The 25,322-nt window shown below is 32.8% G+C and overlaps 1 protein-coding gene across 4 annotated transcripts in view; it reads left to right on the top strand.

Annotated features, from left to right (window-relative positions):
* The window catches only part of ARHGAP5 (Rho GTPase activating protein 5), a 72,306-nt gene extending 49,292 nt beyond the window's left edge, over positions 1 to 23,014 (top strand). For 3 of the 4 annotated variants that reach the window (XM_032848892.1, XM_032848894.1, XM_032848891.1), the window contains exons 4-7: positions 12,697 to 12,774; positions 15,368 to 15,499; positions 16,207 to 16,312; positions 19,334 to 23,014. In XM_032848892.1, coding sequence (XP_032704783.1) covers positions 12,697 to 12,774; positions 15,368 to 15,499; positions 16,207 to 16,312; positions 19,334 to 19,661 — 644 coding nt within the window. In that variant the 3' untranslated portion in view covers positions 19,662 to 23,014. The remainder of the gene's footprint in view (positions 1 to 12,696; positions 12,775 to 15,367; positions 15,500 to 16,206; positions 16,313 to 19,333) is intronic. The other variant, XM_032848893.1, reaches the window with a different exon arrangement.
* The last annotated feature ends 2,308 nt before the right edge of the window (positions 23,015 to 25,322 follow it).

Genomic DNA, 25,322 nt, shown 5'->3' with positions numbered 1-25,322 from the left:
TTGACAATTGTAAACACTGTTGCTGTGAACATTCATATACAAACATTTGTTTTGAGTACCTGTTGCAGTTCTTTGGGGTATGTACCCAGGAGTTGAATGTTGAGTCATATGGTAATTCTGTGTTTGCCTTTTTGCGGAGCTATCAAATTATTTTCTGTGGTGGATTCACCATTTTATATTTCCATCAGCAAGGTATAAGAGTTCAGATTTGTCCAAATCATTGGCAAATTGGAAGAGCAAGATAAGATTATCAGCAGCAGAAGGTGTACTACCAGCAAAGCAGCAAATTGAAAAACTGTAAAATGTAGGGAAAAAAATTTCAAAGACTCTAACCCAGGAATGCCTAAATAGATTCTGAAGGTAGGACTCTTTCAAAACCAGAGAAACCAGGAATTACAAGTTAGTCTCTTAATGAACTTCTTTAGTTTTAGTATGTTGTGTCTAGCAGAAATTCCTTGAGGTTTTCCTGATATATTAATACTACTTTTTTATGGTTTCTGACTCTGAAATATATTTTTATCTGTTAGCAGGAATACTATCTTCTTTAAGTAGTTTCTCATTGAGTCTTAAGTAATGCTTTTTTGTTATTGTTGTTGTTGTTTGTTTTTACATCATTGCCCTTAGACAATGATCATGAGTGGGGACCCCTGGGTCCTAAAACCCATGGCTGTGGCACATGTAAGTAACTCCTTACTTAATAAACGTTTAAACAGTTTTTTCATAATAGCCATATTTGTCCTTGTGACGTTGTTACATATGAATATTTCAGTCTTTTTATTTTCCAAACTACAGTTAATGTTTATTGTTTTCTCATGTGAACACAAAGACTGCATGAAAAGATGAGAAATGGAGACATTTCTGTTGCAGTGAAACTTATAATAATTTAAATGGATAGCAACTGAGTAATTTGCATTATGCTTGGCCCCACTAAGTTATAATATCATAAAAACACAAGTTTTGCATTGTAATAATAATGGACAAAGGTGACTCAATGTGTAAGATATTTTCTGGTTTTTCTGTGGAAAGAGACTGTTCTTAGGTGAAAGCTGCCAGATGCTTCCTTTATAAGTTAATCAGCTTTTATGGAATATTTACTGTTTGTATAGTAATTTTTAGTATACTATAAAATAACTTGTATATTCATGTAGTTTTCAACCTGTATGAGTTGTATGTACAGTGGTTTTATCTGTTTTACAGAAGTAGAAACATGTTCAGAGAAATTAAGTAACAGATCTGAGGTCATACAATTGGAGTCTAGCTCCATTTACCATTAGTGCTTACAGGTGACTTTTGATGATCTTCAGAGTTGTTTTATTGTTGTTGTTAAGGAAAGGAGTTTTCTCTTTCGTTACAGCAAGAAGAAAAGTGCAGATAAGTCTGTAAAAGTAGACTGAAAAATCACTTTTAAGTTTATTATGATCAAGAGTTAAGGTTTTCTACACCTTTAAGCATACATAGCTTTTTCAGAAGGGGATAATTAAACATGGTTTTATAATGATTTTAGTACATGAACAATAGCATTATGGTCATGGTTTATTCAATTACCCTGTATTTCTGAACATAAGGTCCACAAACATTGAATACTGGCAGTTATCCTCTTATATGTACATCTTTATATGCTTGTAGTGTTGGTTTTTTCAGAAAAGTATTTAAGACCTGAGTTTTCTATGCCCAGCCTGAAGTGGTAGAAAGTACGCACCATAAAACAAGTAAGCATGTATTGAATGTGACAAACTAATTACCCTAGCTTGTTCAGTGTGTGACCTTGAGAAAGTCACTTCACTTTTCAAAGCTTATTTCTTTCTCTTTAACATAAGGCATTGTTATTTTGAACAGGAGATGAAAATGTAAAGTAGTATCGTTTTTATGAACTTTATTTTTTTTTAATGTATTAAATAATCTCTGTGCCCAGCTTGGGGCTCAAACTTATGACCCTGAGGTCAGGAGTCACATGCTGTACCAGTTGAGCCAGCTAGGCAAGCCTGCTTATGAAACTTTAATCATTATAGTAAGGAAAATAACAAAATGAAAGATTAGAGAGCTATTATTGTTTTTTTTCTCAAATATTAAAGATTTAGTGGCTGGAAAATATAGTGACTTTTTTTTAAAATTTTTTAAAAAGATTATATTCATTTGAGAGTGAGAGCACAAGCTGGAGGAGGGACAGAGGGAGAGGGAGAAGCAGATTTCCTACTGAGCAAGGGAGCCTGACATGGGGCTTGATCCTGGGACCCCCGGATCATGACCTGAGCTAAAGGCAGCCATTTAACCGATTGAGCCACTCAGGTGGTGACATGTTTTAATTCAGTAAATTTGAGTTGTAATAATATACATATCTTTTCCACCCTCCCCCCAGTGGAATTTAAGACGCTGTTTTTATTAATTAAGAAAATACTGCAAAAAAGAAAAAGTACTGCCGTTAGCTTTATTATTCATGTAATAGCCTTTGCCTAATATGTTACTTAACACTGGTAGAAGTTACTGCATTGATATTAGTTCATCCTTTTTTTTTTTTTTTTAAGATTTTATTTATTTGTCAGAGAAAGAGAAAGAACACTAACAGGGAGCTGCAGGCAGAGGGAGAAGCAGGCTTCCCACTGAGCAAGGAACCCAATGCGGAACTTGAACCAAGGACCCAGCGAAGGCAAATGCTTAACTAACTGAGCCACCTAGGTGTCCTGATGTTAGTTCACCATTATAAGCTTGGTATATATAGATAGATGCATTTTTTAGAGCAATTTTAAGTTTATAACAAAATTGAGAAGAAGGTATATATTCCCATATATTCCTTGCTTCCGCATGTGAACCCCACCCCACCCCACCTTACTAGCATCACTCATCAGAACACTACGTTTTTTACCAAGGTTCAGCCTACATTAATGCATCAAAATCACCCAAAGTCCCTAGTGTACATTAGACTTCACTCTTGGTTTTGTACATTCTGTGGGTTTAGACAAATATGTAATGATAATATCCATCATTATAATAACATACAGTTTTCACTGCCCTAAAAATTCTCTGTGTTCTACTATTCATCTCTTCCCCACTCTCCCTTCCTCTACCCTAGGCAGCAACTGATCTTCTTATTTGCCATCATTTTGCCTTTCCATGGTGTCCTGTTGTTGGAATCATATAGTATGTAGGCTTTCCAGATTGGCTTCTTTCACTTAGTAATATGCATTTTAAGATTCTTCCATGTCTTTTCATGGCTTAATAACTTTTTTTCTTTTTGGCACTTAATAATTCCATGATGTCTGAATGTGCTATAGTTTGTCTGGATTGCTTCCAGCCTTTGGCAATTATGAATTAAAATGCTATGAACATAGTCTTCAGATTGTTGTGTGGATGTTAAGTGTTCAACTCCTTTGGGTAAATAACAAGAAGTGCAGTTGCTGAATGGTACAGTAAGGAATGTGTTTTGTTTTGTAAGAAACTGCCAAACTGTCTTCCAAAGTATCTTCCATTTTGCATTCTCACCAACTGTGAATGAGAGTTACTGTTTTTCCACATCTTTGCTAGCAGTTGGCTTTGTCAGTATTATTTTAATAGGTATATAGCGGTATCTCATTGTTCTAATTTGCAGTTTTTAATATGTAGAACATATTTTCATACTCTTATTTGCCATCAGTATCTCTTCCTTTATGGTGTCTGTTAAGGTCTTTAGCCTGTTTTGTAATGGACTTGTTTTCTTACTGAGTTTTAAGTGTTCTGTGTATATTTTGGATAACAATCCTTTATCAGATACGTCTCCTGTAGATATTTTTTCCCCAGTCTGTGACTTGTCTTCTAATTCTCAAAATACTGTTTTTCACAGAACAGAAATTTTTAGTTTTAATGAAGTCCAGTTTATCAATATTTCCTTCAGTGATTGTGTCTCCAGTGTTGTATCTAAAAAGGCATCACCATACATACCCAAGGTCATCTAGGTTTTCTACTACTGTCTTCTAGGCAGTAGAAGACAGCAGTGTGTCTTATATTTAAGGCACACTGTATTGCTGTGTTTTGTATTTAAGTCATTTAACTTTCACATTTATATTCCATTCTGAGTTCATTTTTGTCAAGGGTAAAAGGTTTATATCTAGGTTTGTTTTGTTGTTGTTGTTGTTGTTGTTGTTTTTAAATGTAGATATATAGCTTTTCTTGCACCATTTGTTGAAGATTATCTTTGCCCTGTTGTATTTATTGCCTTTGCTCCTTGGTTAAAGATTAGTTGATTCTGTAGGTGTCTGTTACTGGGTTCTCTATTCTGTTCTATTCTATTCTGTTCTATTCTCTATTCTATTCTATTCTGTTCTGTTTCCCTATGTTTTCTTAATACCACATGGTCTTGTTTACTGTTGTAAGTTTTAAAGTTAGGTAGTGTCAGTCCTACAACTTTATTCTTCTCTCTGAATATTGTATTTGCTTTGAGTCTTGGCCTCTCAATGTAAAATTTAGAATCAGTTTGTTGATACTTATTTTTTATTTTATTTTTAGTTGATATTTATAATAAAACTACTGTAATTTGATAATAGAAATAAGAATTTGATTGGATTGTGTTGAATATGTAAATCAAGTTGGGAAGAACTGACATGTTGACAATATTGTGTCTTCCTATCTATGAACATGGAATATTTCTCCACTTAGTTCTTCAAGTTTTATCATCAGTTTTGTGGTTTTCCCCATGTAGATCTTATACAAGTTTGTTGAATTTATACTTAAGTATTTCATTTTGGGGAGTGCTAATGTAAATGGTATCATATTTTTAATTTCAAGTTCCACTTGTTCATTGGTATATAAAGGAGGAAGTAACTGACTTTCATATGTTAACCTTGTATCCTGCAGCCTTGCTATAATTACTTACTCCAGATTTTAGCCTGTTGACTTAATACATAGAAGATTGTGTCATTTGTTTTTAAAAAAAAAAAAAAAGATAGTTTTTCTCCCCAGTCTTTATGCTTTTGATTTCCTTTTTTTTGCTATATTGCTTTGGCAAGGATTTCCAAAAAAAATGTCGAAAGGCATGGTGAGTGGGGACATCCTTGCCTTGTACCTGATTTTAATGAGAAACTTCTAGGTTTCTTACTATTAAGTATGATGTTTGCTATAGGTTCTTTTTTTTATAGATAGTCTTTATCATATTAAGGAAGTTCCCCTTTGTTCCTTGTTTGCTGAGAGTTTTTATCATAAGTGAGTGTTGGATTCTGTCAGATGCTTTTTCTGTATATTGGTATGATTGTGTGATTTTTCTTTTTTAGGCTAATGATTTAATGGATTGTTTAATTGATTTAATGGTTTTTGAATATTGGACAACCTTGATTACCTGTGGTAAAACCCACTTGTTTGTAGTATATCATCTTTTTTACACTTTTTAAAAATTCAGTTTGCTAATACTTTGCTGAGGATTTTTGCATCTGTGTTCATGAGAGATACTGGTCTGTACTTTTATTTTCTTAAAATATTTTGTCTGGATTTATAAACTTTTACAATATGAAAAATTATACTATACTCCGCTTGAAATTGATGGACATTTTACTTTAGCCATTGTTTTAAAACTTAAAACTGCCCTGTTGAACTACCTACTGCTTCATATCAGGGACAGTATATTTTATGTCTTTCATCACATGTATATACCAATACACAGCCCATAGTAGGTGTTGTATTAAGGAATATTAAATCCTGGTTCAAATAAAAACACACCATAGTAGGGATCCACATGTTCATATCTTTTCTGCATTTATGAAGTACACTTATAATTAATTTCAATAAGATATAGCTGCCTCATTTAGTGTTCATCTCATTTATGCATATTCTGTTACACATTTTGTTTTAGACTTGGGATACCACATCTAAGAAAATGACTCCCAGATCTTTTTCTCACACCCCAGTGTTTTCTGTATTGCTGACTGCCTATTGAACTTTCCTATTGAGATGTGATATCTTGGCATTTAAGATTAAAGTTCAGTTCCTTTTCCCCCACACCACTCCTTCTCTTGATTTCCTTTTCGATAGTGCCAGTTTCTTTTTCCCAGTTAATCTGGGCAAAGGTATTTCATTTATCTGACTCCTCTTTCACCCTTTGTGCCCACACAGCATTAATTACTAAGCCTTGATCTTTCTTAGTAGTATTTTTCTTCTGTTTTCCATTGTCACTACCATATCAAGATCTTTTTAAATCATATTTACACTGCTTCTAATCCAGTTGTCTCCCTACCCCCAAATGTGTCTTCTACTTAAAAATACTGAGTGCTTAAAAGAAGGAAAAAAAAGAAATGAATCTGTAGCCTAGGAATTAAGGCTTTTAAAATCCTAATTTTGGTTGCAAGAAACCAAATGCAAAAAATAACATTTAATTGAAAGGAAATTTATTTCTGGAAGCCAGGAGCATCTGTCCCCAGTGGACTAGAATCAAGATAGTAGCATCATCTGTTTTTCTGTGTCCTTTTCTCTCTCTAGACTTACCTTGTATGTTTACACATCCTACATTTTTATGTCTCAGTTTGAATTACATGCTGAGTCCCCAATTCCATATTCTCAGAGAATCTGATGAGTACATCATAAGCATACTGTAATGACAAGTTTGTTGATTTAGCATTTCTAAATAAATTATTTAATTTTTTAAATAACTGATTAATGTAGATTGTCCTATTTTGTCTAAATGCACATTGTACAGTTTTCTTGAAATAGGATTTTGCCTTAATACTACTGTTTACCCATATACCTCCACCTGTGGTGTTTACATTTCTGTCAAACAATAAGAATGTATTTTTAAGTTTAAGATTTTATTTCTCTCTTCCCCTCTACCTATTTATTTTAGAGAGAAAGTGTGTGTGCAAGTAGGGGGAGGGGCAGAGGGAGAGAGAAAATGTCAAGCAAACTCTGTGCTGAGCGTGGAGCCCACTGCAGGGCTTGATATCATGACCTGAGCCGAAACCAAGAGTCCAGGCGCTTAACCAACTGACCCACCCAGGTGCCCCAACAATGCATTTTTAATTGTGTAACATCTACCTTGAATAAGCTTATATACTACCACCAGGGCTTGATTTTTTTTTTTCCCCCCTACATGAGCTTTTGAATTTTTTTTTTTTTTTTTGAGGTAAAAATCACATAACATATAACTTAACCACTTTAAATTGTACAATTCAGTAGCATTTAGTATATTCACAGTGTTGTGTAAACATCACTTCTAATTAATTCCAAAGTATTTCATCACTCCGGAGGAAATCCTGTACCCATGAAGCATGAAGTTACTCCTTATGTACATTTTGTTTGTTCATTCACCCAGTGATGGGTTTATGGGTTATTTACATTTTGTGTCTTTTGTAAATAGTGCCTTTATGAAGATCTCTGTATAAGCATTTCTTCAAAAAGCTCCCGTCATGGAGCCCAGTGCGAGTCTGGATCTCACAACCCTGAGATCACGACCTGAACCCAAATCAAAAGCTAGACCCTCAACCTGCTAAGTCATCCAGGCACCCCTTGGCCATTTTTTCTTCAGATATTTTCCTTTCCACCTAGGAAAGCCCTTGTGCATATGTTGGTAAACCTGATGGTGTCCCAAAAATCTCTTAGGTTTTGTTAATTTTTCTTCATTCCCTCAAACTAGATAATCTCAACCAGCCAGTCTTTAAGTTCACTATTTCTTCTACCTGGTGGTAAACTCTGCTGATAAAATCTGCTCTTAAACCTGTCTGGTGAATATTTTTTTTAAGGATTGATTGATTGATTGATTGATTTGAGAGAGCACATTTGTGAGTGGAAGGAGGGGCAGTGGAGAGAATCTTCAGACTCCCTGCTGAGTGCAGAGCCCAACTTAGGGATCACTACCATGACCCATGAGATCATGACCTGAGCCAAAACCAAGAGTTAGACACCCAACTGACTTACCCAGGTGCACCTCTGTAGTGAATTTTTCATTTTCTTTATTCTGATTTTGAGATCCAGAGTTTCTCTTTAGTTCTTTTTATAATTTTTGTCTGTTTATTGATACTCACTATTGTGATCATTCTCCTTGTTCCTTTCAGTTCTTTGTTAATATATTTTTTTAAACAGTTGATTTAAATTTTTTCCATAGTGCAAAGACTGGGTTTCCTCATGGACAGTTTCTGTTTATTTCTCTTGTTTCTTGAGTGTACCATATTGTTTTGTTTCTTTCTATCTCTTAATATGTTTTTGAAAACATATTTTGGGGTTTTCATTATTGTGGTATCTTTGGAAATTCTCCTTAGCAGGGTTTCTGTTGTTTATTGATTATGTTTGCTAGTTTGGTGACTTTTCTAAACTACTCTTGTTTGTAATGTGTGTATTCTTTGTCATTTGTGGCCACTGAAGTCTGTACTCCATTAGCTTAGTGGTTTGCTAGTGTTTTGACAGATTAAATACTTGATGTCATTGGGAAAAGTCCTTTCCAAATCTTTGCAGATTGTATCGGGGCACTCTTTGAACACTTAACCCAAGCCATTATCACTCTGCCTGAGCCTCCACTTCCAGGTTGAGCAGAGCCTGTGGTCCGCCTAGAAATGAAAGTTTCTAACCTTGTCAGGCTTTTTCTGAGGATGTATCTAGCCCTGAGCATGTATGTGGGCTTCTTGATTCCCCAGTATATGTAGAAGCGTGTTAAAAGCCGTAATATGCCACTGTCTCCCTGGCTAACATCTTCCATCATAGGCTTTCCCTCCCATTGCTTGTCCTGACTGTTGTCCCTTGCTCCAAATTGCTACAGCCCATACTTGTGCCTTTATATGCCAGAGAAAGCCACCTTAGCCCTGGGACACTTCATGTTGATTGAAACACAAGCAAGCCCTTGTGCTTTTCCATCTGGGAGACAGGTGAAAACCCATCACCACAGTTCTTTGAAAACAAGATCTCTGTTCCCTCTGGCCCTTTGAAACCTTTGCCCAGAGCACAGACTGCATCAGTATGGTCATGGCCAATCTGAAATGTAAGGGTATTTCAGTGGTAGATGGACAATTAAAAGCTCCTTTCTTCACCAAGCCTTTAAGTGGTTGTGGCTTTTTTTTTTTTTTTTTTAACTAGATTTTAGAGTTCTGCAAAAATTTATTCTGACACTTTTTTTTACCACACATTAGTTGCTTTTCTGGGGGAACCAAGCCCTGAAATTCCTATCTCCATCTCTTACTGATGCCGTTCCTCATGGAGATATTTTCCTAATTTATGGGTTATCTACACACCTTAATTTGTGATCTGTTTTATGATTTAGGATTATTTCAACCTAAAGGTATACAGAAACAGTCTGTGAAACTCTCGTTTGATATCCTATATTAGTAATTCAAACAGACCATTTTGAGATACTAAGAACCTTGTACAGCAAAGGGTTAGGCACTTTTCTAATAAAAGAAAAAAGAGGATACTTGGTTAAAAGTTATCCTAAATTTCTAAATTTTTATATTTAGTTTTGGAGTGTTAGAATAGATTTCTAATGCCTTTATTATTTGGAGGCCCACAATAGATACTTTGGGTGATTTAAGTCCAGGTGAAACTTTGATAGTTCACATCTAGGTAAGTGAGTTGGGGATGTTTTTTGTTTATTTATTTTACATCCTTTAATTATTAGTGAATGGAAGACAAGATTTTTAGTACATATGATTAAGTACCTTAAAATTTTCATTTAGCAAGAAATATTAAATGCTCATCATATGTCAGTGGTTGTCAACCTCAGCATTATTGACATTTTGGGCCATTTAATTATTTATGAGAGGGACAGTCTAGGATATAATTTAATTTAAGTGCATTGCATTTAATGTTCATGTCTTTTTAAACCCCTTTAATTCAAAAGAATTTTTGAAATTATCATCAGACTTCTAGCCACTAGTTTTAGTCTTCATTGATTTTTTAAATCTCTATTATTTCTCCTGTGTTAATGGTTGACATTTCGCCATACAGATGAACTCTTCTTTCTTCCTCAAGTTGAGTTTGTGTGGTATTTCCTCGTTACTAGATTTGAATTATGCTTTTTTGTTAGAAATACCACCAGGGTGATACGTCTTTTTAAGTAAATCATCTGTTGAGACAAAATGTCAGTGTGTCCCAATATAGGTGATACTGATTTTGATTATTTGGTGCTATATCTACCAGACTTCATCACTGAAGTTAAAACTTTATTAACTTTTTATTTATATTGATATGGATTCATTCTTTACTATACTCAATAAGCTGTAATCCATTAATGTTTTTATGTATTTTTGATAATTCAGATCATTGCAGCTTAGTCTCTCTCCTTCATGGCTTCTGTGTCCTTTGAAGATATGTCCCCATAATTCTTTAAGTACTTCTCAGTTTTCTGGCACAGGATATAACCAGCCAGGATTGGCTTGTGCTTTTCCTGATTCAGCTTTGGAATCAGCCTTTGTTCCAGATTGCTCAGATTTGTGTTGGTGGAGAATTGTATTTAGAAACCACTATTAGGGCTGCTTATGGACCATTTTAGCAAAAAAGCTAGGAAAGCTTAGAAATACACTTATGTATGTATCTGTACTTATTTCTGTAGTAGTGTGTTAAAAACCCTAATTTTTAATTTCCTACTCCAACAGTGAGAATCCTTGCTCCTTTTGTTCTCCACATATTTACTCATTTGCTGAAGTCTGGAATGTGCAAAAAGTATACATTACACTCTAGATTTAAAACCTACTAAGCAGAGTTCCATAAGTGCTCACAGTTTTAATTTTTTAAGGTCCAGTTACAAAGAGTGAAGTGCACCAAACTTAAGGGTACACACTTAGATTGAGTTGAGACAAATGCATACCCCTATTTGATCTGCATACCTGTCAAGAGACAACATTTTCATCGTCCTTTATGTCTCTTCCAATTAGTTTTCCAACCACCCACAAAAACCTCTTCTGATTCCCCCGTCCCCCACTTCTAGGTAAGTATTACCTGTTTTAGAACTTGATATAAATGGAATCATACAAAATAAATTCTTTTGTGTATGGTTTCTTCATTCATTACAGAATAATTCATGTTGATTATGTCAGTAAAATTTTGTAACATTTAAAAAATACAACTTTAGCCCATGAAACTTGTCATTGGATTTTTTGTTCCCTTTTATGTTCATGGATTTCTGAATATTACCTTGAGATACGCTTTGTTCTTTCCTGTTGTGTTTTCTTTGTAAACACTAAGGTAATTCTAATAACTAGGTGGGAAAGTAGAAGGAATTAATAATACATTATCCCATGCAAAAGCTGTGACATTGGTCAAGGAATATTTCAAATAATCTACTTTTTCATTCTTTTGTTTTGCTTTGTTTTGTTTTGTTTTCTATTTGTTTCTTGTTTTTTGTTACTCCTGTGATCATAAGAGTACAGTGCCTTATCAAATTGAGTTTCTTTTAGAAGTGCTTTGAGGAACTTGATGGAATGTAGAAAATAGCTATAGACTTTTGGCCAGTGACATATAAATGTTAGATCTTTGTTACTTTCTAGAAGTCCCTGAGGCTTTTCTTTTTTCTTTCTTTCTGCCCACCCCCCCTTCAGTATAATTTCTTCAAGTGTTTAGATTCTGTAATTTCAGTTGATTTTTTAGGGTCATTCATTCATTACTCTCTCATCTCCATTCTTAGTTCTAAAATTTCCAGTTCTTACTTTATTTCTGATTTTTTGCTAAAACTTAACTATTTTTTATTTCTAGTGTGTTTATGATTGCTTATTGAAATATTTAATGATAGCTGTTTTAAAATTCTTGTCAGTTCATTCCAAAACTGATGCCTTTGTGTTGGTGTCTGTTAAATTGTCTTTCCTTATTCATGTTGAAATTTTCTTTGTGGTATGATGAGTGAAGTTAGCTTTATTGTTTTTTCCCAGACATTTTGGAGATTATGCTACGAGATTTTGGATCTTCTGTTTTAGCAGACCTCTTCTGACACTGCACCAGCAGGAAAGGAGAGCTGCTTCATTACTTCAAGTTGGGGTTGGAAATCCAGATGCCCTACTTGGTCTCCATGGGGCTCTACTAACACTGCCATGGTGGGGAGGGTAGTTTCCCTCTTACCTAAGGATCTAGTCTCCATTCACCCTTATTTGACATTCCAGGAAGGGGAAGGCGAGGTGTCCCTTTTCTTGCTGCTGGGCAGAAGTGGAATTCTAATCTCCCTGCTTGGTCACAACTGATGTCTTTAGCCAGAGAAGGGCAGTTAACGATTAAAAAAAAAAAAAAAGTTTTGTTTTACTTTCTTTTTGTTTTGTTTTGCTAAGTCTACACCTTTCACTAGAGAAAGCAGGTTTTTCTTGTTGTGGTTGGTTTTCTGTTACTTTCTTTTTTTTTTCTTTTTTTGCCTGTGCTTGGTGGTAGTTCTGGGTTGCAGGCTTCTGTTGCCCAGTCCAGTATAAGGCAAAAAGAAAACCCGGAGAACTCATTGTCCTATTGTTCTTCAAGTTCCAGGGTCATTAGTTAGCTCACCTTCTCTCTACCAGTCTTTTGACTTTCTGTTCATTGTGCTCAGGAATTTTAGCTGTATTTGGTGGAAGAAATAAGGAGAAACTCTGCTTCTCATTTTGCATGGAACCTGGGTGTCCTAAATTATTAAACAGAAAAAATAGTCCATTGAGAATTTAAAAAGAGATGCTTTAAAAAATGTAATTCTTAACAGTAGTTTACCACCTTGTTTTTGTAAGTCACTAAGATGTACATAAGCTTAAGTATATTCTTTGTTGTAGATAAGTATGTATGTGTAAAAGCTTGTGTATTTATTTCTTCTTTTAGGATTATGTACTGAAGGACTCTACCGTGTTAGTGGGAACAAAACTGATCAAGACAATATTCAAAAGCAGTTTGATCAAGGTATGGTATATAAAATAAAATCATTTTTTAAATTATTTTCCTTATTGAAATTTCATGGTGGGAAGATTGATTTTCTAAGGTTATGGGATTTTGAGGGGTAAGGATTTTAAAACAGGATTAGAAGTATGTGGGGCACCTGGGTGGCTCAGTGGTTAAGTGTCTGCCTTCGGCTCAGGTCATGATCCCGGAGTCCTGGGATCGAGCCCCACATCAGGCTCCCTGATCAGTGGAAGCCTGTTTCTGCTTCTCTCACTCCCCCTGCTTGTGTTCCCTTCTCACTGTGTCTCTCTCTGTCAAATAAATAAATAAAATCTTTAAAAAAAAAAAAAAAAAAGGATAAGTATGTGATAGAATAAATACCATAGTCAGGAAATAGAAGAACTATAAAGATCCATTACCAGAATTAGAAAAGCAGTAAATTGACTTATGAGATACCAGCATCTTTGTATATAAGAGACAGTACTTACTTAAAGATGCAGTTGAAATTTTTTTTCATGCTATAGGGCCAGCTAGCCATTAGGAATGAAAGCAAAACAATTCTCTACTCAAAGCAAATTCTGTAAGAAATCAAAGTTTTAAATAGGAAAAATGAAAACTGAGCATTATGGTGAAAAAGGAGTGGATATTTTTATAATCTTAGAGTAGGGAAAGACCTAAATTTGATATGAAGCCCAGAAAGCATAGACAAGATAATAAGTTGGACTACCTAAAAATGTAAGAATTCTGTGTGAGATGATGGATAAAACATAAAATCAGGAGACAAACTATAAACTTGAAGAAGGTGTGGAATATTACCTAGGCTAGATTAAACTGTTCACATCAGAAGAAAGTGACCAACCACGTATATGAAAATATGCTTTGTCTCTGATTTATAGATACAAAATTAAAACAAAAAGATTTGGTTTTGATTTATAATCTGTGAAAAAGATTGTTGAAAGAGTGTAGACAAGCAGGTTTGTTGACTTTTGAGAAGCAGTTCATGTATATCTATTAAAATTCATATTATCTTTGCTAGAGAAATTGCACTTAAAATATTTATGTTACCAAAGTCTTAGTTTAAGCTTACCAAGATATACTTGAAAGGTCATTTATTGCAGCATTGTCTGAAATTTTTTAACCACTGAGCCACCCAGGCGTCCTGTCTGAAATTTTTTAAAAAGGGGGAGGGGGCCTGTCCACTGGGCTTATAAGTAGAATATTAGATACCCACGTAAAATGTAGATTTGTGTGTGTTTTCGTTACTTTAAAAGTATATTGTATATATAGTATGTAATTTTAAAAAATATTTGGTTGGATAAACTGGACTTTATAATATCAGATTTGTGCATTTTCACTTAACAATAATGAAGGAGCGGGTAGTGGTCAATACTAGGGCCTCTTGAATTAGATTTCCTGTTTTGTTTTCTGGTTCTGCCACTTACTGTCTTTGGGCCGAGGAAAGTTAATTTTTCTAAATCCTAACTTTATCATATTTAGAATGGGAGTGATTAGATGAACTATGATGAATAAGGAGATAATGAAGAGTTTTCTATACAACCATATTAAATATTCTTTAGGTAGCTGTTACAGAGAATGTAGCCTAAGAAAATAAGATTTATTATATAAAAGTGTTTATCATAGTATCTGTAATTCTTTTAAATAAAATCCAAATGTTCAGTAATAAAATATTATATAAATTGTTAGATCTGGGAGAATATTTTGGGGTCATTAAAACTAGGGCAAAAGGCCAGTAATGAGTTAAGGATTATATATAGTTTCTTGGTACTGTTTTTTCAATTTTCAGTTATATTACAATTAAATGTTACCTAGCACACACAGAAAAGTTTTTTAAAATTGCCTGTAAAATTTTAATAATCTTAGGCAATGCCTTAAAAATGAAATCCAGTATAAAATGTATTTATGATTTTTCTGTTTTTTTTTTTTTTAATGAGTAGAAGAGGGCTGAAAGGAAATATGCTAAAATAAAGTATAAACAGTGATTATCTCTAGGTGATGGGGTAATTTTTTTCTCTTGTTAGTCTGTATTTATACATTTTCCATCATAAGTATCCATTGTACTTATAAAAGGAAAATAATTGATTCTTTTAATAGCAAATTAACCTTATGATATACCTTTAGTATGTTCCATTCTTGTCTTTTAAGTCAGAATTTCACTGATAAGTGTTGAAATAAAAATATTTCATTTAAAAAATTAACATAAACTAGAAGGTATAAACTCAGATTTATGTGCTTAATTCCTATCTTTTGTCTTTCAGTTTTCTTATTACCTTTTTAAATAGCTTATGTAAACAAAACATTTCAAAAGATAGATGTTAGTGAAAGCTAATGTTCTTCAACATATTTATAAGCCTAACAGCACTTTTTGTTGTAGTAGAAGATGCTTCTTGCTTGGTTCTCTCTTCCCTTATGTCAGGCAAACTTACTAGAAGAGTGGGGACGAGATGAATCAGCCTGTAAAGAAACATGGCTGATGAGAAGATTCTAAAATCTCTGGATCTACAAATACCTGTTTAGCTTACTTCTCTTATAATATATTTAAAATTTATTTTATAAAAAAGAATTTATTTTATAAATTTAAATTTTTGTCTTTTAGATCATAATATCAGTCTAGTATCAATGGAAGTAACAGTAAATGCTGTAGCTGGAGCTCTTAAAGCTTTCTTTGCAGATCTGCCAGACCCTTTAATTCCATATTCTCTTCATCCAGAGTTACTGGAAGCAGCAAGTAAGTTATAAGCCTTCTTTTTTGGAGAGGGATGATGATGGCGGGTGTTATATATTATATATTGATTGCTATGTATTAAAATCAGTCATGCACTAGAATGTGTAGCTCATAAAATGTTAACTTACAAGACTCTTTCTTAAATGTATTTTCCTCCAAGTAAACAAAATCAGAACCTTTGGGGGGTGGGGGTGTTCCCCAGGAATATTTAATTTTAGCAGGTCTCTCAAGTGACTCAGTGCTTCTAGAAGTTTGAAGATCATTTTACTAGAAATTTGAGATTTGTACTTTTGATTCAAACTCAGAGGCTTTGTAAGAAAATTAAATGAACTCTTCAAATGAATGTATCTATAATGTATGTCAGTAAAATTTTAACATATGTATGGTGTGTACATGTGTGTATTTAAATTTTTTAAAGTCAAATTAACTTTGGCCTCTTGTCTTCATTTTTTGAAAAAGATAAGAAGATAGGTACTTACTGTCTCAGTGTCTCTTAGGCCCTCTCTGACTAGCTTTATTTGGAGAAAGGCTGTTGTAATAAACGATGAAGTATTTAGCAGGTTCTTTAGAATACTTTGTTTTTGTTTACCTATCCTAATGTGCTTCAGAAAGATTGTTCATTGTCTTTTACAATAAGCAAAGCAGAAAGCTTTATCAAATATTTTAAATGTGTAAGTTTCAACAGATTTCTCTCTACTTTAATTTTACAGAAATCCCAGATAAAACAGAACGTCTTCATGCATTGAAAGAAATTGTTAAGAAATTTCATCCTGTAAACTATGATGTATTCAGATATGTAATAACACATCTAAACAGGTATTTTTTATTTTTTGTTTTTGCAAATGCACTATAAATTTCAAACTTTAGACTTTATAAATATAAGAGAAAAGGCAAACTAAACATACAATTCAGTTTTGTTTCTATTTTTTCTGGATTTTTAAAATGGATTTTTCACCAACTTGTTTAAAGAAAGACATACGACTTTTTTAGTACATTTAATGATTATGAATAGTATAATAGGTACATCTTCCTTTTTTTTTTTACTACTGTTATTTTTTAACACTTTTCTTCTGTAGATTCTTGGAATTATAGGTATGAAATGACTCTTAACCAAATCAGCCTCATTTGAAGTTGGAAGAATTGAGGTTTCTAGTCAGTGATGTAATGGAAATTTCTTCTAAAACTAACTTACTTTCTGAGGGAAAGTTACATGCTCAGAGGGAAATTGTATGCTCAGTGTCACATAATAAGTGACACATCTTATAAGTAGAATCTAAGTCTTATTAAGACATTTCATTTACTTTTTGTATCACATTGTGTTGCTTTTGAATATCTTGCCTGTTTTATTTGGATATAGCCCACAAGGTGGTATTTCATCAGAAACTTAAATTCATATTATAATCTACCCTGTTAACCTGAAGTGCAGGATACTAATCCTGTATTAAAAGCCTTAAGTTTATTCTTTTTTCTAAAATGATACTACTCACAATGCCATTTCTTAAGTGAAAGACAATATTGTATAATAGCTTAAAGCTCCAGCTCTTGAGTCAAACAGGCCTGGTTTTGAAACATTTTTATTAGTTCTTTGACCTTAGGCAGATTACTTACCTTGTGCAAGTCTTCATTTTCTTAACTATAAAAATGAGAAAAATAACACTTCACAAAGTTGTTCTTGGGACTAAATAGAATTATTAGTATTTGTGCTAATTTTTTCAAAAGTCCATTCTTCATAATATTTTCTGTCGACACTTCAATGAACTGAAGTTTGGGTGTTTGGGTTTTTTTGTTTGTTTGTTTGTTCTTAATAACATCAATGCTGTTTGTTTTTAATAACATCAATGTTAAATAAAACCCAAGTACATATCAGTTTCTACCTCTTAGAATATTAACCAATGTTTAAAGTTTTATTGTTGCAGTCAATGTAGTATAAAATTATATTAACATTCCTGGTCATTGTTTTCTGAAGTCTCCCTCCTTGAGAAAATACCAGCATACTAGTATAAACATATAATTTGTGGAATATCATCTTTTGAAAATTACCGTACAAGTGGTTCTTGACATAATAACAGATGTGTACATGGTACTGTCAGAGATCTTACCCAATATGGAGTGTAAGGATGATTTGTGAAGATACTGTTGTCTGGCCAGATTAGAATGCTGAAGTAAGAATTGGACTCTTCCTTTGATCTTGTCAGAATGATCTTTCTATAAATATCTCTTCCCATTGAATAACATCCTATATCCTAAAGAAAAACTAAGTGGTCTGGTTCTAATTTCTTCAGTTACACCTTCTTTCCAGAAATTTCCGCCATGCACACATCAGGTAACTGTACTAAGCTAATAGCACTTAATCAAAAGTATCAGTTTGCACCTGTCTGTCATTACATCTTAATGTAACTGCCTTGGTCCTCAAACCAGCAGCAGCAGCATCACCTCAGAACTTGTTAGGAATGCAAATTATTAGGTCTCCCCTCAGACGTAATTATCAGTCTGTGTTTTAACAAGCCTTCCAGGAGGTTCTGATACACACTTAAGTTGAGAACCACTGTTTTGACTGAATTACCTTTCCTTCCTACCATTTTACCAGTTGCCCTTCACACTTAACTCACACATCAAACATTATCTCTTCAAAGAAACCTTCCCTGGCCACCCTCATCTCTTATTTGGTACCTTTCTTTTATAATTTTTGACCCTGCAGTTAGACCTGATGTCCGTACTCTAATTTCTCTCAACTTTAAGGTTTTTTCTTTTTTTCAGAATCTATATTTGCCTGCTGCACAGAAACACCTGACTGGGCCCACTATATTTTAATAAAAAGTTAATTTTATTCTAAATATTCTAACTTTGTCTCTTAACAAATAGGAATAATTTTTACCATAGAACACATTTTTAAGACACATATTTTACCTCAGATGAGCAATTCTGTGGTTGGGGAGAGGGGATTCTTTGGTTTATATTTTAAAAATTTTGATGTGCAAATTTAATTACGAGATTTTTTTCACTACCTTGCATAGTGGGCTGTTTCTTTATGTGTGGAATAAGAAGGTCAGATAAAAATACTAAGATTCTTTCCCAATTTAATAATTTTGAGTTAAAAATTCAAGATTTGCCTCTTAAGTTTGTTTATTACAGATAATGGTAGAAGTTCTTGCTCACATATTTAAAGAAGTAGATGTAAATCTTAATAATATATGATCATTTATAAATTATTAAATCCTAAGAATTTTAAGGTGGAATGTATTTCTGTGAACTATTGTCTTTCAAATTAAATTTGTAGCAAGGTAAAATATTTAATGATTGAAAAATTCTTTTTTGCAATACTAGAAACTAATTTTTTTTTTAAGTTAAAAAGCCTCTTGGAGCATTATAATAGAGTCATTTTTCTAGAGTTTGGTTTTTCCAAGGTTCAAAGGGATGGCATATCATACTTTGTCTCTTCATCTCTCATAATAGTCAAGGAATTTGTATATGCAATTAGAATTTTCTGTTTCTGTTGCCAGAAACTCATTAAAATTACCACATGTTTTCTTTTACTATGAGAAAAAGGTGGGGTGTTTTCCCCCCACACAAATTAAGGAGGCTTCTGTAAGTATAAAACGCCCCCTATGTACAACCTTTTTTTAAAGACTATCTTTGGTTTTCATAAGGAATGGATTTTATTGCTGTCTCCTGATACTGGAATTTAGTTTAACATCTTAGAATATACAAGAAGAAAAATGGTTTAAATTTGAAGTTAGTATAAAAGATTTTAAAACTATATCATCTGAGATCTACAATACTTAAATTGTCATGAATTTTGATTGGTTACTAACTGTTTTTTTCCTGTCGTAATTTCAGGGTTAGTCAGCAAAATAAAATCAACCTAATGACGGCAGACAACTTATCCATCTGTTTTTGGCCAACATTGATGAGACCCGATTTTGAAAATCGAGAGTTTCTGTCTACCACTAAGATCCATCAATCTGTTGTTGAAACATTCATTCAGCAGTGTCAGTTTTTCTTTTATAATGGAGAAATTGTAGAAACTGTGAACACTGTGGCTCCTCCACCACCTTCAAACCCAGGACAGTTGGTGGAACCAATGGTACCGCTTCAGTTGCCACCACCCTTGCAACCTCAGCTGATTCAGCCACAGTTACAGACAGATCCTCTTGGTATTATATGAGTAGGTATTGATTGCAGACAGCCTGAAGTTGACAAAAAGCAAAACTAAGCATGCATGTTTCAGGGTTCAGTAGTATACTTGATTTTTCTTACAGGTAATTCACATTCAAAATGATGAAACATTTTCTCTTTGAACTGTATGGTATTCACTTACATTACAAATCTAAGACCATGGATAAGCATGACTGGAGAGGTTTAATTTTTATAAACAAAAATAGCTATAAAATACAAAGCTGCTGTTGCATGCAACCTTATTGCAATCAGTATATCATTCCTGTGGCATTTTCTGTCACATTATATTGTGAATAAAATTTTTCTATAGAAATTAAATGATTTAAAAACTCACATATATGAAACACTTAATGCTTTTCAGCCTGCTTTATGGCTGATTTTGTTATTTGATGTGTTAATTTGGGCAACTGAATTTACATTTTAGCAATCTGTGTAGATACCTAAAAGCCCAGTTAAGTATTTTATAATTTCAGGCTACTTATGCCATGCTTGGGATGTTGTTTGAAAGAAAGAAAAATACACTTAACATATTTCTGCTCCTTCATCTTCTAAGTAAACCTGTGGATAATTTGATGAGGGGTAAACGAAGATACTTCTTGTACACACATACCAAGGACAGACTTGTGGCTAAAGTGAGTTGATAATGTTGTGCAAAGAAAGGATAGTTGTCACCAACTCATTTCTTTATGGTCCATAATGACATAAACATCTTGTATACTGTTAATTCTGTAAACAGATGCATGTTCAAAAGATCTATGATGGTCTTATAATCTTAATCTAATATATTTTAGATATTTTAATTTTTTCCCTCTTGGGAAATACATTTAGTATAGTGTAGAAAATACTTCATGACATTTTCATATAAGGGTTCTATAACTTTTCGTACATAAACATGAAATTTGTTGTAGAAAATTCTTTAAACCAAACATTTTAATCTAGGACTTCAATTTAATCTGTTCCTTGAATCTATTTTTATGTGGCCCTTAAAAACATATCCAAAAATCCATTGCTAATATAGCAATAAAAATACTTTGGGTACTGACAACCTCTTTGAAGTGTGTATATATAAAATTGCAAACTTGTATTCATGTTCTTTTCTGTGATATGTTGTACTAAAATCAAAATGCTTTTGCACCATTTTTTAAAACAGTTTTTTCTTTTGACGTTGGTACCAGATTTGCTGTAAATTACTGCTGCTTTGGGGGTTAAACATTTTGTTAGCGAAGATACAACCAGAACACTAAAATATGGATAAAAATTTCAGAATAGGTGGCATAGGTATTTTTAGACTTTATTCAGAATTCGTTGATTATCAAACCGTGCCATTTTTTTTCTGGAAAGGAAAAAAATGGTGTGTTTTTCATTGTTCAATTACATTTTTCTGTAGGAAGAGGAAATTCTTTGGTCCATATTGTAAACCTCATTCATACTGCAATTTTAAGGTTGTCTTATGTGTATTATAGTAAATAGATGATTTTGAGATTCAAGGCTCCTAAGAGTTTGATTTGCTCATTTTTCCCCAAAATAAATACTGTCTTTCCCAACTGTTATGTCCTAGGTATTGTACTTCTAATTTCAACTTCAGAATCAAGATGTCAACATGAACCAGGCTGCTGTTGAAGTACATGTATATTATAAATTATCTTATTTGTGTTATACTCTTATGTGTTATTATCTTTTCTAAGAAAACAAAGTCCCTATTATTCCTATTGCAAAGCACACGGGAATTAAGAAAGTACAGTAATTTTTAAAAAGAAAAATCCGGTAAATGTAGTATTCTTAACTTGTTCTATATTACTTAATAACCTATTGTCTATATAGCTTTAATTTATAGCTGTCAGTTTAACATTGGCATGTCTGGCAAAGAAAATTAAACTTTAAGAGTTTTATAAACTGTTTCTAGGTTGCTAAAGAATTTATTTTTCTACTATATATGGTATAGACAAAGCTCAAAACTATGTACAGGAAAAAAAGCCTGACTATTTCTTTTAGAAGTAGGCTGAAAAAAGAATTTTCAGAACTGTTCTTGTCTTCAGTTCATTCGGTCATGACTTTGCTATTGTAATATGTGAATCCCAGTTTATTTAAGCTATTCTCTTTTATACTGTGTTAATTTAACTTTCATGTACATTTAGTACCATTTTTGTTATTAAAACTAGCATTTACCATACTCCACATTAACTACCTTACACCTTCCCCAAAACTTATCTCTGCTTTTCTATGCGTTCTATAATTGATTTGAAAACCTTCGTAGGGGTCATTTAAAATTCTGCATTTGGTTCAGTTAACCTGTAGGTTACAGTTAATTGAAAATTAAAGTACAGTTTAAAGCTCAGTCTGTTACACTGAATTGATTGCGTTTGTTTTTGCCAAGGGCTTAGATATGTTTTTAAATATTAGAAAAATAATTCTAAGAACAGAATAATATAATTAAACTTTTTTTCTGGTAAGTTACTGGAAGGTTTCACTGTTTAGGGACATAATGTATATGAGACTTAAAGGACAAAAAGAATATTAGGTAGTCTCATAATTATGGGTAAATATTAAGGCATTATATTTTACAATTTTAAATAAAATTCCATCTACACACATGTTGCCATTGTTTCATTTAAGCTTTAGTGCTTATAGTTACTACAATATTATACTTAACAGTGTCTAGATTAGCAATATAAAGAAGCATAGTGGTACTTCTTTTCAAATTTTTAGTAGATTTATTGGAAGACAAATTCTATTCAACAGACACTAGGATATACAATTAATTTTAGAGCAAAGTTCTAGGCATAATACATTTCCATTTGAAATGGTATTTGTTTAGTAGTGCTTTTCTCCCCCTAAAATTTACTATATATATACTGTAGGTAACAGCAATCTAACTTAGCCAAAAAGCAGCTTTTATTTTCCATACTGTGTGTAAATAATGTAGACCTTTTTTTTTTTCTTTTGGTGATACTGGAATTTAATTTCTGATATCTCTTAGATACAAACAAAGGGAACAATTGGAATAAGAATTTAGGCCTTAGCGTCCATGGTGATTTTTAGTTTTTTATACAGTAATGTGATGCTATTTGTCAACTGGATATAAATATATATATATATATAATTTTAAAAAGTCAGAAGTGCTTTGTTTCTTTGTTTATAATTAATGTAATTTTGTGCTTCACCCACAGGATGCTGCAGTAAATTAAATATCAGTGAAGCTGCTTCTGTGTAAAGAATGCTATGAATAAAACATTAAGAAGCTGTGTAATTTTAAGTTATAGTTGCCTCTAATTTTACCATTTCATTGGTAAAAAGTTTTTTTGGGGGGTGCGTAAAATAGGAAAATAAAAATAAATTTGTCAATATGATGAAAGTTTTATTAGGGAGGTATATTACTGAGTTTTTACTGTACCATGAGTGGAGATCCAAAGTTCATTTTGGATATATACATACTGATGGAGATGCACTTTTTAAATGTTCAGGAAAAGATGGATTGCTCAGACTTCTGACTCAGCTGTTACATGGACCTGAATTTTGAGCTATGGCTAGACATTCTTTTGAGCCACTGGAAATATTTTTTGAAGCCCATTCTAGTTTATTAGCAGAGCTGCTAACACTGAAGAATATACTTTTGTTTTCTCTTCATGGATTGTGAATATTAAACCCAGTATTGTGGATGTATGTACTCAGATTCTATGGATCTGGTAAAGTTTGTTTGACTATAGTCTTTGTGTTTGTCTTGGAATTCAGTCATTTTAATTACTTCAATTTTTAGGCTGAACACTTTCTGATCTGGGTCAGTGCTTTATAGGTCTTAATTTTTTATTGTATTTGAACTCTTGGAATTCTAAGCAGCCATTTCAATTTATCAAATATCTGGAAATAAAATTTTCTAAGATTTAATAGGGGAAAGAATTACTCTTCTAAACTGATTTCTCATGGTAACGTCTGTGTGTAGTTGAGCAAACTGTACAGGCATTAATATCTCATACCCAGCATCTAGCTCTTAGATATGCAGGTACCATGATCTTCTTAAAGTAGTTAAAATCTAATTGTTGAACTTTGGACAAAACATTCACTGTTAAAGTTGAACCTTATCCTTTGACCGTGATTCCATTTATCCCCCCCACCTCATATTAGTTTTATTTCTTTGTGAGTAGGTGGGTCTAGGTGGGGGGATCCATAGTTCTCATATCATTTAAATCTTAAAGTATTTAATACTAGTCTTAGAGAAATCTTTCAGGCAATAGGAATGATTTTGAAAAGCTAATCAGTGATAGTCAAAGTTAAGATTTTGATTACTAAGTTAACATATAAAATTATAAGCCTTAAAATTAATACAGTGCTAGCAGTTCAGGTTTAGTCATTTTACTGATAGTCTAAGATTTACAATATATACACACTGAGTAATTGTCATGGAATTTGTGGAAATAACGTTTGTATATTCCCTCAATATAGATTTTCTATTCAATTTTATTTGCCTCATTTGGTAAAAATTATGAACAGTTTAATAATGGCTCTCCTGTTCTGAAAGTTTACGTGATTTTTAGTTAAATTCTATTAGTGTTGTGACCTGTTTTTTCAGATTTATTTCTATTCTGTATTAAATCTTACTTCAATACAGGTGATATAGGCTTAACAATTGACCTATTTATTCATTGCTTCACTAAACCACCCAAGTTACTTGTAATTAGGTATCTGTACTCACAAGATCATTTTCTTGTGGCCTTGAACTGAAGGTTTTGTCCTAATCATTTAATGTGTTTTAAGTGCTTGCCAGTTTTTAAAAGATCTTACCCATTTTAAATTTGGAGCTCTCAGTTTTCTCTTTTCTCTAGATTTTTGGCATTTCATTTTATTCAAATAAATGTCTTTCTAGTTGTTCATTAAAGCCACCTTATATTTAATAACCTAAAATAAGTAAGATTAGAAGCAATCTATACTATCCTTGCTGTTATTATTTGTATAGGACTTAGGTTATTTTAAGAGTGTAGGTGAAAAGATTTTAAAAATAACAAAAACCCAAGCTGTCTGAAAGAACATAACCTTTAGATACCTTGTCAAATTTACTTCTTGGAAATTCATTTTCAGGTTTTTCATCTTTGTTGGTGCTCAGAGGTATAATTGCTAAATGCTCTTGGTTTATAGAGAGAAACCATTATCAGGGATGTCTTTTTCAAATACAAACTAAAATGCTCTATCCAATTCTTTAGTTACAAAATGATGGTTATGGGGCACCAGTCTGGCTCAGTCAGTGAAGCATGTGACTCTTGATTTTAGGGTTGTGAGTTCAAGCCCCACATTGGGTGTAGAAATTACTTAATAAAATCTTTTTTTTTTTAATGGAAGTTGTAAGTTACTTAAAAATCCATTTATAATAATTATTTTCATGGTGTGTAGATCAAGGTGAGCAAACTTTTTCTATCAAAGAGCAGATAGTAGGTATTTTAGTCTTAGCAGGCCATATGATCTCAGTTCTATTGTTGTAGTGTTAAAAGAACCATAAACAATAAAAATAAAGGAACATGACTGTGTTCCAGTAAAACTGTGTCTACAGAAAATATGCAGCAGACTGACTGAAATTGCCCCACAGACCAGATGATCACTGGCATAGATTGTTAGTAAAATCCAGTCTTCCAAGTTTCCAGTTATATGTAGTAATTTATGATAG

The sequence above is a fragment of the Lontra canadensis genome, unplaced genomic scaffold (assembly GCF_010015895.1).
Source record: "Lontra canadensis isolate GAN:19392208 unplaced genomic scaffold, GSC_riverotter_1.0 scaffold214, whole genome shotgun sequence".
NCBI classification, from domain to species: Eukaryota; Metazoa; Chordata; class Mammalia; order Carnivora; family Mustelidae; genus Lontra; species Lontra canadensis.
The sequence above is the reverse complement of the archived record's forward strand: the minus strand, read 5'-3'. Positions and strand labels throughout refer to the sequence as shown.